The sequence below is a fragment of the Stegodyphus dumicola genome, chromosome 2 (assembly GCF_044657685.1).
Source record: "Stegodyphus dumicola isolate Sdum_Otavi_A_Nest chromosome 2, ASM4465768v1".
Taxonomy (NCBI): Eukaryota; Metazoa; Arthropoda; class Arachnida; order Araneae; family Eresidae; genus Stegodyphus; species Stegodyphus dumicola.
The window spans coordinates 48,912,759-48,929,959 of NC_140769.1; the positions used below are offsets into that span (position 1 = coordinate 48,912,759).

A 17,201-nucleotide genomic window follows, 5' to 3' on the forward strand; every position below is an offset into this window, starting at 1 on the left:
GATGTTATTTTTACTACTCAAGAAATTCGGCAAGTCTTACGCCAACTCCCTAATAAGCGCGCACCGGGTCCAGATGGTGTTGACTATCGTATTGTCAAATTGATTATTAGCACCAATCTCAGTCTCTTCCAAAGCCTGTTTAATAAGCTATTCAATAGTGGAACTTTTCCTCAATGTCTTAAAATTGGCCAGGTGATCTTATTTTTAAAGAAACACCGTGATCCAGCCCGAGCCGATTCTTATCGCCCTATTTGTTTGTTGTCAGCTTTTGGCAAAACTTTTGAAAAACTTATGGGACGATTGAGATTTCTTTTGCACTCAACAAATTATCTGTGTCCTTTTCAATACGGTTTTCGCACCAAAAGATCAACACTGCATGCTTTAAAGGAAGTTCAAGATACCATCCTGCGCAATAAATTCTCCGGCCACCACACAGCGTTTATCTCAGTGGATTTAAAGAGCGCCTTCGAAACGCTGTTTCGGCCGGCAGTTCTATATGCATTAAGAGATGCCAATTGCTCCCGCAATTTATATAATACGCTTGCACATTATCTGTCCGATCGACATTTGATCATTTCCTATAATGGAGGCCTGGTACATAGATGTCAGACTTGAGGGTGCCCGCAGAGTTCATGTGCGAGCCCCTTTCTCTGGAATGTGACATACAATCTTATCCTTAAGCAGCCATGGCCTGAACATACAACTGTGGTTACTTATGCCGATGATACCGCGTTCATAGTGCGAGGTAAGACTCGTGATCAACTTCAAGCAAACTCACAGGAGACATGTTTTTTGTTTCAGACTAGATGTGAAGATTTTAAATTGCAAATCTCTGAAGAGAAATCGCAAATTCTGATCATTCCTAAGAAGGGTGGTTCTATGACTCGTCAGCAGAGAATAACCATAAATGGCAAGCGTCTTCGTATTAAACGTGAACTTAAATACCTTGGAATTATTTTCGACGACAAACTCAATTGGATTCCCCATGTGTTAGATCTCAAGAAGCGTACAGCTGTGATTGCTTAACGCCTTAAACTTATGATGGGAATCCACTGGGGCTTAAATCCCCACCTTCTTAAAGTTTTATATGCAACACTAACTGAAAAGATTGTTTCATATGGTGCTGCAATTTGGGCAGCACCAATGCAAGGACGCAAAGTCCGACATTTAAATAGTATACAGAGACCATTTCTCTTAAATATCACTCGTGCCTTCCGCACATCACCAACTAACGCTCTTGCAGTTGCAGCTGAAGTCTTACCTTTACCTATTGCGGTTGAAAAGGACACAGCTTATCAGTTGATTAGACAACTTGGCTGTTCAGTTCAGTTTGGAGATCAACCTTTCTTCTCCCGTGATTACGAAGCAGCAATAAACAGAGAAGATCAACACCCCTCCCTCTATGGTACTGGAGTTAAAGTTAATCTCAAACCGAGTCATCAAGTTTCTCATGCTGATCTGGTCTTTTATACTGATGGCTCTAAATTGGAAGATCAGGTTGGCTGTGCATATATAGCCATACTGCAGGATCAGACAACTGTTCACCAGTGGAAATGCCATCTGTCTTCTTTTAACAGCGTCTTCCAGAGTAAGGCTATTGCTTTTCGTCCCATTATTGTGGACATTCAAACTAGCTTGTCTCGACATAAAAATCTACACATTTGTTTAGAATGGACAAAAGCTCATGTGGGGAACTACGGTAATGAAACTGTCGATAAGCTTGCTAAAGAAGCAGCACAGAATCACAAGATAACACAGACCTTGACGGTTTCACGCCCAGTATCTAATCTAAAGCGTCACTTACTTCTCACAGCCATCTCCTTGTGGCAAAATGCATGGAGTTCGGAGGAAACTGGTCGCCGAGCATTTGCCCATGTCCCTAAAGTAGATTTAGACCGATTAATCATGCCACCACAGCTGATCTTCTACATTACGGGCCACGGGCCTTTTCCCTTATATTTCGAGAGACATGGACACTCTCAGCACTCTGTAGTTGTGGACAACTGGGCAATCCAGAACACTATCTAATCGATTGTCCACTTACTACTGAATTCCATATTCCTTTTCCACCAACGGATAGGCCTGCCTTTAGTCGTTTTTTGATTAAGCAACGGCATCAAGTCAAAAAGATAGACCGTTTAATTGACAAACTGATGAATCTGGGACTTGATCTTTGTGCCTTATAATATCGACATATGATTCAACTTCTTCAACTGCTTGTATATATTATAACCCATCTACTTTTATGCTTTGAAGTGTTTGTAACCATTGTAATCTATTGTAATCCATCTGTCATAAGTCGCTGTGTATAGCAGCAGTCAAATATTTGTATATTCTCTCTCAGCATCTTTTTCTAACTGCAATCAGGTAATATTGTCTATAACAGTGGTCCCTGTACCTATGGTACATTTAATACCAGGTGCTGTTTAGTATCTGTATATCTTGCATTTGCCTATTTACTGATGAATAATAATGTTATCCTTTGCATATGCACATTTATTATCAAGTGCTGTTAAATATCTGTATATATTGAATTTGCATATTTATCTGTTGCATATGTATTGTCCTAATAGTCTCTTTGTTGTCCATAGCAGCTATCAATGTACTTATGGTACATTTATTACCAGGTGCTGTTAAATATCTGAATATATTGAATTCGCATATTTATCTGTTGCATATGTCCCGTCCTAATAATCTCTTTGCTGTCCATAGCAGCTATCAATGTACTTATGGTACATTTTTTGTATAATATTGTATGGTATCCTATATTCGTTAACTTTTATGCAGGCTAAATATGTTATTTTTATTCCTCATAATCGTATAATTAGCCTTATTGCATGTTTTTCCCACAATACCACGTGATCAATTGTATTGTACCGCTATTGCATTCTGTTACTAAGTTTGGTACGAATCCTGTACCGTAATTGGTAGTAACCAATGTATCGACCTTTGTATATCTTAAACACAGTTGCATGCTAAATATATTTTGTATAACATATTCCTTTTTCCTAACTATTGTTGTACTATAGGGATTGAATGCGTACCGAGATCAAATTATATTGTACGCTACCTACTTCTTCTGTATCACATCACTACCTGCGGTATTGTAACATGACTTTGTCATAGCGAATATCTAGTTTATTACACTGACTTTCAATATGTTGCTTTGTCAAATATATGTACTTGGCTATGCAATGTATCCCGATCCAGTTGTTAGTCTTCTGAATTAAGTCGAATTCTGAATGCTTTACGCATTTCCCATGTATCAGTACTTCCAGTCACACACTGATGGCTATTGTATTCTTTTATTTTTATTTCTTTTGGTATATCCTCTGTGTATTGCTGTAATCATTTACATTCATTATGTCACTATGTTCTCTATTTTTATGTTATATTGTCATTAAGTCTAATTCTACTGTCTATATTTTACTCATTGTATATTATTGGGCTACTCAACATCAGACTGTACTTTAGCTTATGTATATTCTATATTTGTGTGTATTACACCTTTGTAAAATTTTTGCTTATTGTCAAAACTCGCCCTTTTTGGCCCTGCACGCTTTTGTTATTTTATTTAATAAATGTGGGGCCTGGGCGGTTGTTGGGACTGTCTTTCGTGGGCATTTGGTCTGTTGGACTGCCCCCGGGTTGAATTTGGCTTTGGGTTTGGGCGCCCGGTGCGTGGCGTCTTGTGATTCCTCTTTAGGCTCTAGATATAGGTGGACGTGGTGCTATACCGATTAACCTTTTGGTAAAGGGACAGTGCCCACGTCCTCCGTTGCTTATCGCTTATCGCTTGAGTTGTCATTTCTCAATAAAACACGCCACCTGGAAGGATGCACTTGAAGGAATAAATAGAAATGAATTTTACACTAGATTGCCGTATCTGATGAAATATTGATATGGCACCATAACACTAAGCAATTGGGGCAGATGAACTGTCCCAAACATCCCTTTACTTGCAGAAGCTGTTATTACTATATTATTTGTTTGTTGATTATTATTAGAGATTCATCGCTACTATCCGATGTAAATACAGTGTATTCATTTTATGTCGCAGACTGAAAATTACAGTGAAATGTTATAGCTCTGATTGGAAAAAAAAAAAAAAAAAAAAAGGCTCCCTTGAAATTCTCCTCCGTGTAGCAATGATCAGTACATATGGTGTTATTATGTCCTCATGTTGCATCACACTATCACACTGCAGCGCCAAAGTTCACATATAAAACTGTACAAAGTCCTTCATCATCCATAATTTTCCTCTGAATGATATCTGATTGACTATTGACTCGTTTATTAGTTCAGCGTCTTTTTATGCACAAAATTAGGCGCTGACCCGCAGGATCCAGCAAGCAGTTTATAACTTCTTTCTCTAGGGAATTCATTCACTGGCAAAGCTATGGCAAAAATATTGGAACACCGAGTAAAATTACTTTGAAAAGCTACGTATAAACTGCTGATTTTATCTGCTTAGGATTTGATTGTGACATGCATCTGAGAGATAGTTCAACCACTCTAATCAGTCATTGCCCGGATTTAATTACAATACGTTCCTCGGAGTATGCAAAGAAATTTTGAAGAGAATAAAAACTGTGCAATTACTTTTGAAATAGCCCATTTCATGGCATTTAATTTTAATATTATAATATTCAAGAATTGCATATATACTTCCTCTATCTATTAGATATTTGTTTAGTATTGATCCATACCTAAAATGTTTTGGCGTGCATTCAGTTACCATACCGCAATGTCTGCTACCTTCTTTGATAATTTATAAACATTATTTCATTGAGGATACAGAACTAAAATAGGGAAATGAGTTAAAATCTTGAGATAGGTACTTTGGTATTCTTATTCGTGATATCTTAATATCAAATTTATGGTTACACATTTCTAATTTAGTTATTTATGTTTTATGATTCCTAATTTTGCTTTTGTTATTGCAGATTATTTTTGATCTCTTAAACACATCAAATTTTTGCCCTCCACATTTTGTGTTAAGCATATACTCTATAAATTTTCTCGAAGACTGACATGTGAAGTAATGGGCATTATGTTATGACCAAATTTTGATTGATTTGTTGTTCAAAGATTTTGGAAAGCTAACCGTTGTTGCTTTTTAAAACATAGAATTATACTGTGCAGTTTGAAAATGCTTCTCTTTAAATTTTTAATGTGTCTTAAAAAAGTCAAAATGGAAAATTATTTGTTAACTGTATAAATAATACGATATTGTTTTAAAAAGATTTTTTACTACATGCATTCAGTCTGACCAGATCAGATAGCCAAATGCTTGCTTATGACCATTATCATTTGCAGTCGTGATGTATGCGTAATGTTCTTGAATTGGTGTTTTTAATAATGTACACTGCGCACATGCGAAATAAATTTCACATTTCGGAAAAGTTTTTCCGCCCCAATGGCGGGTACTTGCCTATGACGGCAAAGGCCACTACTAAGGCCTACTAAGGCCTGAAATTTATTTATCAACACACTGCTGGGTGGATCTTACACACTGATTTACACAAAAAACCCCACATTAAAAATGACTCACGTGAATTTTATTAGAGAAATTACTTCGAATTTGCTTCGAGCTAATTCACACAACCTAAATTTTACATTATACCTGGACCTCGTGCTCATCAGTCGACGTCTGATGACGTCAGAAGAAAATCAGATACACAGTATTAAGTCACATCATCACAAAAGCGTTGTGTAGTTTGCCAAAAAGACACTGTAAATATGTATTCTGAATGAAAAAAAAATGCTCCATGTACACTGCTTCCCTCAATATCATTGATACTGAGAAAGTGCTAGAAAGGATTACAAAAAATAAGTGTTTAGACATTTTATACATTTATTGTTTTATACATTTTGTGCTACTGGTTCAAATCCCACGCGCTTTCTAAAGGATAAAATATTTTATTTTTTATCAGTAAGGTATTTTATATTTTTAAAATAGCATTTATACATATTAAGTAATTGTTAGTCAAGCTTGTGTCAGTGTAAATTTGTTTTTATTGTTTCTTTAAACTTTTAACATTGCATTTCTTATAAAATAGTACGCTAATTAAAAAATATGTAATTTTTTTATGAGTTTACTTAAATTTTATTAATTTCACATCAAATTGTTCAGTAAATCGTTATTACAGATTAAAATTTTAAAATATTCATCATACAATGCTTTGTTTTCATGAAGAGAAACAAAAAAAAAAAAAAAAAAAGACAGCGTTAGATGGCAAAGTTCCAAAAATGGAACATCCGCGAAATCATAGACAATTTTTTATGGAAATTTTTTTGTTTTATAGTCTTTATGGATGTATTCTAATGTGAATTTGATGAATCAGCTGTGACTTTTATTTCTGGATTATAATGCGGCATGTAAAACGTTAAGTTAATTGCCTGTTATTCTTTATATGTTTTTTCCCTCAAATGCCATAGGCTAGCATACCCTGTTGTTTTGTAAAGCTCAACGAAGTTTCAGCTTAAAATTTATGCTTCGGATACATCAAGTACACTCCTTTGGTAAGTAACCAAGCCTATCTATTACTATGTATTACTCTTAACAGCACCAAAAACAAAGTAGACGTATTATCTTCATTCTTTTTGGAATTTTACAAACATGAATATTTAAGAATATAAATATTTTATATAAATGTCTAATTAATAAAATATCTAATTAATACTTCTGAGTTGCGAAATAATTGGTACTAGTACGTGACAAGTTTTCGACATATACATTTTTCTTATTTTCGTGATTAGGAATCTGATATTTACCAATCAGAAAAGGAATAAAGAACTAATGAATTCCTGCGGATATAGCAAACTTCTATTCCGCTTCCTTTCTGATATATAATTCTATTATATGAAGCAAATGCGTGTTGTAACGTTGCGGAAAAACAATTGGCAAATACTTCGTGAAGGAAGGCTTAAATTAAATGCGATTATAACTACGTGATGAAAGTGGTTTTTTCAAGTATAAAACAAAAGCTGTTTTTAAAATCGTTTCAGAATACAAAGGTTAAATTTTAAATTCATGAATATTTTAATTAACTCGTAGATATATCAGAAAAATATTTCTTATAATTAGCAATGCACCTTATATTTAAGAGACGTTAAATAACATAAAAAATGCAGTATCAGTAATATTTAATGTACATTACTCAAAGGCATTTTGTAGTTACTTGGTGTAGTGCTGCACAACCTACTGAAGCGTACTTCAATATAATATTGTACAATCAAATAAGTTTATAGCAAGTAGAAATTCTATTTTCGAATTAATATAAATGTCATTCATGAACGTTGATGGAAAATCTTAAAATCAGACCATTGCTTATTATTCGGAGACAGAGCTGGTAACCAGACTTTAACTAATTAAGCGAATACTGACCTGCGCTGCATTCTCCTGTGTAAATAATCCGAATAATCTTTCTTGATTTGCATCCTTCAACCCTTAATGTACATTCATTCGTATACGTCTTTCCATCCGATCCACAAACTGGCCTCAGATCTGGCGAACACAAGGCATTACATCTGCAAATGGGATTCCGATGTTCGTCAAGTTGGCACACTTGGGATGAAGGACATTCCACCCCTTCACATGGATCTAAAATAGAATACGATAACATATTTTAATCTATCGAAAATATATTTACTGTAAAGAATAAGTTTATTTGCAGTTATAAATAAATTATATCGCTTTAGAAGATGCAAGCCACTGTGAAAGATGCTCTGTTAATGGATTTATAATCTTATTTAACTAAAAGAAAAATAAACGTAAGTTTGTGGTAGTAAGGAAACATACCGATATAGCATAGCACAGGAGACTTTCTAAGAATTGTGTATTTTAAGATCTTTTAATGCTCTTACATTTTATGTCGCAAGTTGTTTCCCCAAATATTAGTCAATGCTGCAAAATGCATTCCTGTTTTTCCAAATCCATTTCTGGTATTCATCATCTTGTGAAAACTTTATACCGGCTTTCCATTTTTAAAGAATTATAGTTTTTCCATTGGTAAAGAACTAAATGTACTTTTACATCTGCTGCTGGGACTTTCTTAAAATTCAAAATAAAAAATCATTTAACATTTTTCACCCTCATTATACGAAGTTTACTTACATTAAGGGTTCTCAACAATGGGAAAAGTCCCCTTAGGGCTTCGTCTTTTCAGGGGTTTGCGGTCAGGCTTTTATTCAGGTGTTAAGTATTTAGTTTTAATTTATGAATAGAAAAAGCTAAGTCTGTTCAAGTTTTGGTATTTGCCAAAAATGTTCTCGTTCTTTTTGCTGTTTAATTTATGAAACACGTTAAATAATTAAAATCTAAATAAACGTGTAACATTTTTCCAAGTTTTGGAAAGGAGAAGAGCAGTGATGAAAGGGATGCATAGGGCAAAAAAGGGTTGAATACACCTGAATTACAAGGTTATCCTTGAAATGAAAGTCTCCAAAATTTCTAGCAATACAGTATAATAACATACTACGGATATATCGTTGATATCATGTCAAATCGATAAGGAGCTTTCACTTTGCCTCATAAATAAGCTTGCTTATTTTGATGCTTCATATTGAGTTAAAAAGAGATGCACACATTTCCCAGATTTGTATCAAGGCATTAATATATAAAAGGTTATAAGCCGACTTTTCCCCAAGCGTCACAACACTAAACAACGTTTATACAAAAAAAAATTATCATAATCAAAATTCATGATTATGTTCTATTGCCGACAATGTGCAAATTGCACATTTATAATATATTCATGAAGCGTCTTTAAAGTTTTAATCGAACTAATCAATCGGATAAGTCCTTTTAAACAGTAAAGATGCACTATTTTAGATATTCTATGGTAATCAAGACGATTATATCTTTTTCATTCACATTATAATTAAATCTCGTAGCCTTTTTATGCTTAAATAAAATATCAGCTGTCAGATTAATATTATACATACCTCCTAATTTAACATATCTGCCAAAGAGAGATGGAAAAATAATAATTTTCCTTGGATCATTATTACCTGCTAATATGTTGCTGGCTGCAGTCCAGTGTTTAACGATTGCAACCAGCAATCATCAGCCAGTCTTTATATCTACTCATGTCATTTCTCCATATTTTTTCAATTTTGTATTTTATTTTTGCCATAAATTCATCTTTTTCTTTCAAAGTTCATGCAGTCATGCTCCATTTGTGCGGAATATAAGATCTGAGTGCGATGTAGTCTCATTTAAGGGCCATAATTAGAGTTAATGTTTTATTATTCGTCTAAGACCTTCTACTGCATTTCAAAATCTAGCTACATAAATGTCTACATTAATAATAAAGTTAATGAAACTTTGCTTACTCAAGTTAAATAATGCTTACATCTGTCTGTCTTGAGGTTATAAGATAGAGTTTCAATTTTCATTTAGTAGAAATATTTCGCAGCCAATAAAAACGTTTAATATCTTATGTCTGCAAACGTTTAATTTATAATGTCTACAAATTTCCTATTCAACTTACTAGAAATTTACAATATGTTATTCTATTCTTTGATTAAAAAGATTCTACATTTCTTTTGTTTGCTTAAATATGCGTTAAAGAACAAGCTATCTTGAATTTGTTTCGATAGAATATATTGTGTGCTTGGCACTATGTTTAAGTATCAATTCAATATATGTATGCAAGTATCAATACAATCTGTATTGATACTTGCATGGTGAGAACTCAATAAACTCAGTTTAAGAGTAAATTTAAACCTTTTTTTAATTGTCTAAAATTTTCTGATTTTTAATTGTGATAGCAGTTGGTTTTGGTACTATTTCTGAGGGCTATTAGCAAACACTTAAATAGCAGTTAAAATTGTTTAGAATTTTTATCATAACCCATACTGTGGTAGAACGTCATAGAATCCTAATTAGTAACGTGAACCAAATTCTAGTTTCCTCTGCTGAGTTGAGCAATCATTGTAAAAATACTGTTATTCAAAATTGGAGAAGTATCCTAACGGTTTTTTCATATATTTTCAAAGGTTGAAGATATACCATATTAATGTTTTGTTTGATGTTTCATATTCATGAAACGTTTCCTCCGAAATTTTATTTTAGGTTTTGTTATAGCTGTAAATTATCTTAGATGGAACCTGAAGTTCCAGCTCGTGAATAATGTTCAAATTTTTAAAGTAATACTATGAGAAAATTATTGTCTAATTTCCTTTTAAATAATATCTAGATAGAAATTCAGAGAATTCTTTATTATTATTTTTACTATTATCATCATCAACAACTAACTTTGTTAATAAATTAAAATCTTGCAAGTCAGTGATTGGGAACAATTTGAACTGTATTCACTATCAAAAGAATGCTATATGCACTATCAAAAGAATGCTATATGCACTATCAAAAGAATGCTATATGCACTATCAAAAGAATGGTATAGAAATTTTCATACCAAGTTTTGAAATACTTTTATGTATGTAATTAAAAATTTTTTAAATTCTGGAAATGTTATCAGTGGAAGAGGGACAAGAGATAAATAAATAAACTACATGACCATAACGGGGAGACAAGATTTATGAACAGGTTAGTTATGCTAATGCTTCTTCGATTATTTAATAAGCAAATTTAAGTTTAAATTCATCTGTAGTAGCCATTATCGGTAAATTATTTATCCTCAGTATATCAATACAGAAACTAAACTGGGCATTCTGGACTTAAATCAATTAGTCCTTATCTCTATCTATAAAGTCCTAATGTATATCTGTTTAAAATATAGAATATTCATTACTAGACCATTTATATAGTATCCACTAAGAACTCACGTACCTTAAATGTATGTATTAGAAATGAAAATGCGTTTTCAAATTTAACGCGGCTTCTTAGTTGCTCATTTGCGTTTTGTGATAACACATGCACGTCTTCTCAAATATGAACGAGGAAGCGAAAAATATTACCGTACAATTTACTATATACATTACACTAAGCTATGTAACATGCAATTAAAGTGACTCAGCTGATTTGCGTGGACCTTACACTAAATGTTGAAACACAGACTCCTAATTTTTAAATATATCATATTCTCTATTTTAAGTCTTGTTTGAAACAAAATAAATATCATCAAACTATTTTTTGTAATAAAACAAGTTATTCAAAAAATTTTAATAAGGAACTCCCATGGTGATTCAGGCACATGAATGTTTTGTTCAGATGTTTCAGCAAACTAGGCTTCTTGGTATATATATATATATTTTTTTGTTTTAGATGAAAATGTATCACAAGAATTATCGTCTGGATTTGGAAATTATTAACTGTTTAGAAAAATTATCAACGCCTCCTATATCTGAAGTGCATGTAGCAAGATGCCACAGATTAGTGACAATTTCTGTTAGAAATTTGACAAATTATCACTTTAAAGATAAATAAAAATATCATAAATATCCCAAAATAGCCTTGATATAAATCACTCAATTATAGTTAATGCTATAAAAGGACAGGCATGGCATAGAACTGTTGAAAATGCACTGAAGTCTGGATCACATTCTAAGGTAACGCAAAGAAAATTTATCATACCACAAATGAAACAAAATATTAAAATTAGTGCTGTAATACTTGCAAGATATTTAGAAGAACAGTTTTCAATAAAAGGTGACTGTATAACTGTTAGAGTAGTGGTTAGGACACATGGTTACAATGGACGATCTGCAAGAAGGAAATTCTTCTTCAACAAGGAAACAAAGAAAATATATCTGGCGTCCGCAAAGTCCAAGATAAGAGAAAATTTATCATGTTGTAAAAATGTTATATTTGCAGATGAATCAAGATTTTAAAGATGGTTGGTTGGTTTAATTTATTAGGCAAAGCACTCGAGGGCTATCTGCCTTAAGGGAGGAATACCTTCGTGGAGGACGTTTTAAGGGAAACTGGCTCGTATACACGTTACACATGGGAAAACCACGAAAACACCCATGCAACAAGCCCGTTCGCGGGATTCGAACCTCGGACCGAACTACCAGTGTTCAGCGACGTTACCGCTAGGTCGCTGGTGGGCGATTTTGAAGATGAAACATTATTTAATATATTTGGATTCGATAGACGAAATGCTGTGTAATGAAAGCCTAATAAATAAATAAACCGGAAATGGATGGCATTTTGATGGCGTTGTAACTTATTAACTAGTGTTTAACACGAGGATAGATGCATAATGGTTTGGGTATGTTATGTTGCTTCTAAGATAGAACACTTAGTTTCTGTCGAAAATAATAAATATTCACAATTATACAAAAAAAAAAAAAAAAAAAAAAAAAAACCTGAAAGCATTTGTAAGAAAATTTGGAATGACAAAATATGTATTATCAGGATATTTACCAGCATAAAGATTTTAAACATAGACCCTAAATGTTAGCTATCATACAACTATCTTAAAGTTACCAGATGTTTTCCAGATTTAAATACTATCGAACATGTATGGAGGAAGTTGAAAGTTCTATTGAAAGCAATTCTTATGAAAGAATGGAACATCCCTTCATAAAAAAATTAGGATACGAGAAAGGTTTTTCGAGCTAAATATTGAATGCCCCCACTAGTTTCATGTTTTTTTATCAAAAAAAAAAAAAAAAAAAAAAAAAAAAAATATTTGTTGAAAGTTTCCGAATACTTATGTGAGTTCAATTTTAGAACTTTTTACAAAAACGTTTTAATATTTTTTTCCCCAAAACAAATGAGTTTTATAACAGATGATCAACAGTACACGTGAAATAAAACAAAGTCATTTTGGTATATTTAGTAAGTAATATTTAGCAACCCATATTTCCATATAAAATCAAAAAACAAACGTGTCCAAGAAGTCAAAGTGAGATGACGTGTTCAAAAAATCAACGCACAGTTCTAATAACTTAAAATAGTAAATAATTAAGCCTTTTTTAAAAATATCTTTAATGCGCTAAAACTTCGAAACACTGAAGCTGGTTTTATTAGGCAATTTATATTAATAGAATGATATACATAATTTATGGCCGCTAACCGGTATAGAGATTAGCGTCGCTGAGCACTATACTATACCTGTTCGGTTCGAATCCCGGAGAAGGCATGGATAATTGTAAATGTATAGTGTCGGTTCAGCTTGGCGGCACTCTAAAAATGTTGGGAGCCGAATGTCCTCTCTTGTGGTTTGGCGGAACGTGAAAGGAGAGGGAGACCCTCGGACCGTCCCCCCCCAGGAGGATCTCCATCAAAATTGGGGGCGGAACTGAGTTAAATGGCACAGTCACCTGAAAGGCGGTCAAGGTTGTTGCCAACGGCAGGCGTAATCTTGCGCTCCTTGCCACGAGGAATTTCGTGGGCTTATGCTGACTACGTCAGACAAGCGAGCATAAGCAGCAACAACAACAACATAAGTTATGAAAGCTTACTTAACATTTAGTGAAATTATTAAAGTTGTTTCAAATTCAGGAAAATTTCAAGCTTGGCTTCACGTTAGGTTTATAGTAAAATGTAGTTCTTTGTCGAGAACGACTGTTGGCTATCTTCAAGAAATAGAAATTGGCTGCGCCAGGAAACACTTCATTTAAATTGACAGATTGAAACTGATAAATGAAACAGGAAAGAGAAATATATTGGAGGAAAAAACAGAAACTGAAGAAACAATTGTGTGATAAAGTTTTAAAAATTTAGGGCAAAAATTTAGCCACCTGTCATTATGCTGATTCTCTCTTAATAAAGATTGAATTTTACAAATTATTCTGCTTAATTTACTACTAGAAGGGGAAAAAACACTTAATTTTGGCGTTGTTAATTTCCGCCTTGATTTAGAGATACTAAAATTACAAACTACCTAAATTGAAAGGATTAGCAATATATTTCCGTAATATCCACGATATAAAATAGCTGCAATTTAAATCGGAACACCTGAAAGAGAGTTTTGAATGCATCTCACATTGCTTCTCCGAGCGTTAATTTCTCATTAGCCAGTTAGAACTCTTTCATTTAATCTGTGCACTTTCATTAAAAGGGAGATTTGCAGCCTTTACAGAAATCCAGCATTTCTCGGTCTACAGGTCAGCAGATAAATTTATCTTAATAGAAGGCGAAACTGAAGGTTAGTTTGTGTCCTTCCGAAACAGCACCATATAACCTAAACCGTGAACCGCCATAAGATATATGTGCCTCGACCTCATTCTTCAACGTCTACTGGTGCTGATTAAACATTAAACTGGCATCTAGACTCAAGGCCCTGAATACCGTGTCGGTCGCTGTCCAGTATCTCCAGCCTTAATCACCTCTTAAGCACCACTAAACTGGAGATTTGTGGAGATAGATGGATCGGTGTTAACTGCCCTTAAAGTAAAGCGTTGCATTTAATGGCACTCATTGCAAGCGTAGCCTTTCTGACTTTGATAAGTTACGGATCAATGGAAAAGTTGTTGCCTCGTCGTAAGATGGTTTTTAAAGACTTCATTGCTACTCTAAGATATAACTATATTTTTGCATTTATTATCATTCTAGACTAATATATAATTAACAAATATAAATAAAATAAATTTTAATATAAATGGCAATCAATTCAATATTTGAGTCGAAAGAGTCACTTTTTATGAAACGAGAAATTTAGATTACACTTTCAATGTTTCTGTTTTCAACAACCGAATTATTTTATAGCCTCGATTATCTAAAACAAATGGAACTAAAATATGCAATTATCGATCATTATGATACATAGCGTACTAGCTAAAATTTGTGAAATGCGATATATAGCTAAGAAAATAATACCAGCTATTAAAAAATACCTAAGAAAATAATATCAGTGGCAAATTGCTTCATGAAAACACTAGTTAATTTCATGTTTAAATTAGGATTAATTGGATTAACCAGACTTGTTTTTCTGAGAATTGAGGTTCACTTCGAAGCAAGGTCTCAAATGTTACAGTTGTAATATTAATATTACAACTATAATTATTATGTATTACTTTATTAATTTCTAATGTGTAATAAATTTTTATGATATGCTAAATAATCAAGAGTCTGTCGCATTCTGCAATAAAAAAACTATAGAACGCAAGAAAATTATTTTTAAATAAGTACCGAATTTTATTTGAACGTACGATAAATGAAAATAATTTTCAGAAGTAACAAAAATGTTTTTAAAAATGTAATATTACTTATTGTAGGAAAAAGGCACAACTGAAAATATTTAATTATTCCTTTTTCAAATTTACGTTATGTTTTTCTTAAATTTATGAAAAAATAAATTTATCTTTACTGTTTCTTTCATTCCAAAATATTTTTACGTCAATTTTTTATCAGCTGTAGGAATTATTGATACTAAATCTAATGGAACTAATAGCTGTTGCAATTTTAAAGACTTGCGTATTTTTAAGTAATAAAATACCATTCGCAAATTTAATATAGATCAGTGCATGATAGTGAACTACCTTAAAGAAATAAAGCCAGATTTCTCTACCAATAAATTTACGTTTTATTAATATTTGGCAAAATGAATTTAGTTTCACTTTCAAATAAAAAAGCTTAATGAATTCCATATAATAAATGATAATGCTCTTTTTCTAGAAAACAAATTACTCTTCTAAACGAAGCTTTCAGATAGAAGAAAAACGTATAGATTATTCCTTGAAATGCACTGAAAAGATTCTTTAAAAAATAATGGCAGTAATTTTCTATTTTCTGAAATCTAATTTTTCGTGGTTATTATATCTAGCATTTTATTATTTAACAAGATTCGATAAAAACAGGTAGGGGGAAATTAAGTTATATTTTGTTGAAAACAATGGGACTACATTTCCGAGTCTTATAATATTTTTATTCTGCTTTCAGTATTTTGATTTGCATATTTTATTTTTTATCAAATTGTAATTATCTATTTCAATATCATATTCTTAATTTTTTTTCTTGTTGAATTTGAAAATGTCTTTCTCACCTGCTGTAGCAGTAAGACTATCGTTCGTCTCTAGTTGCGCAGTAATATTTCTTTTCATTTCCTAATGCGTTTACAACTTTCCCTAAAAACAGGTTTATATCGTTAAGACATTTTTTTTTTCTGTTTGAAGGGAGAAGAGGCATTGTATAAGATAAAGCGAATGTAAAATAAAATCCTAAGCGTCTTAAGTCTACTTCTAAATTTGATCATTTTACTACTTTCTATCCTAAAATCAGTAACATTCTTAAAAGGAATCTTTTTGAGATGTGTCATTTAAAATTAATCTTTGTATTATGATTTTTGCATAAAGGCTCATGACGCATGCACTTGCGTAACCTTTCAGCTAATAGTAACATTTGCGAACTAAAACGCTTTCTGAACCAACAGATATAAAACAGAACCATAATCGCAGTCTCATCTGGATACTGTTTTCTCACTTATTGGGTTGCTAAACTATAATCTATTGTTTTGCTGCTTTCACTATATACAATTCTTTGAATATGTGAAACTGTGCATTTCGTGTCTGTAGCAGAGATGGACGATCAGCTCCGGAACCGATTCACTTTACCGAACGAATGATCACTGCTCCGGCGAAATCGGAACGGGAGTTCTTTAACAATTCACCGAGAGCTGTTATGGGAAGCGTGGGAAAAAATATTTCTTCTTAATGTAAAAAACTAGCAATCTTTCTTACTTACCGGAGACGTCTCTGACGTATGTTTTATGTGTGCATGTGTGTTATGTATGTATGTATATATGTGCTTTTGGTTTGCTTGTGTTCCATCTAGTGTTTAAAAAACAAAACATTAAATAAACCGATGCATCTCAGCGAAACTGATCATCCATGTTTGCAAATGGATGGAGTTTCTTATTTCCCCATCTGTCACAGCGAGGATGTGTTTAAAGTATGTAGATTATAGGAATTAGTTCCTTGAATTCCCAGCTGATAGCGTTCGGGTGCTTCTTTCACTAACTAGTGGCAGATGTGAGTCCTTCGGAGTAGTGATTATTCGCTCTCTTTATCCCTTCTACTCTGGCCGCGGATCTGATTCCTGAGGAGTCTTCATTATTCGTTCTTTTCATCGCTCCCACTCTAGCCGCAAATCTGGCTCCTGCGGAGCCTTAGTAATTTCCTCTTTTAGCTTTCTCAGAGCTGTTCCTTTGAGTTTAATTTCGATTCTTTGACTCCTGTGTCATAGCTTTACATATTAAGTATTACACGTTTTACACAACATTAATGTAATATTTACGTAAAATAATATATTATACTTTTATTTATTTACTTATCTTACTATCATG

The 17,201-nt window shown here is 32.9% G+C and overlaps 1 protein-coding gene across 2 annotated transcripts in view; it reads right to left on the minus strand.

Moving 5' to 3' along the window:
• The window catches only part of LOC118182863 (agrin-like), a 1,858,472-nt gene that overhangs the window by 613,225 nt on the left and 1,228,046 nt on the right, over positions 1-17,201 (minus strand). For both annotated transcript variants that reach the window (XM_085810649.1, XM_085810648.1), the window contains exon 5: positions 7,391-7,606. In XM_085810649.1, the coding sequence (XP_085666775.1) occupies positions 7,391-7,606 (216 nt within the window). The remainder of the gene's footprint in view (positions 1-7,390; positions 7,607-17,201) is intronic.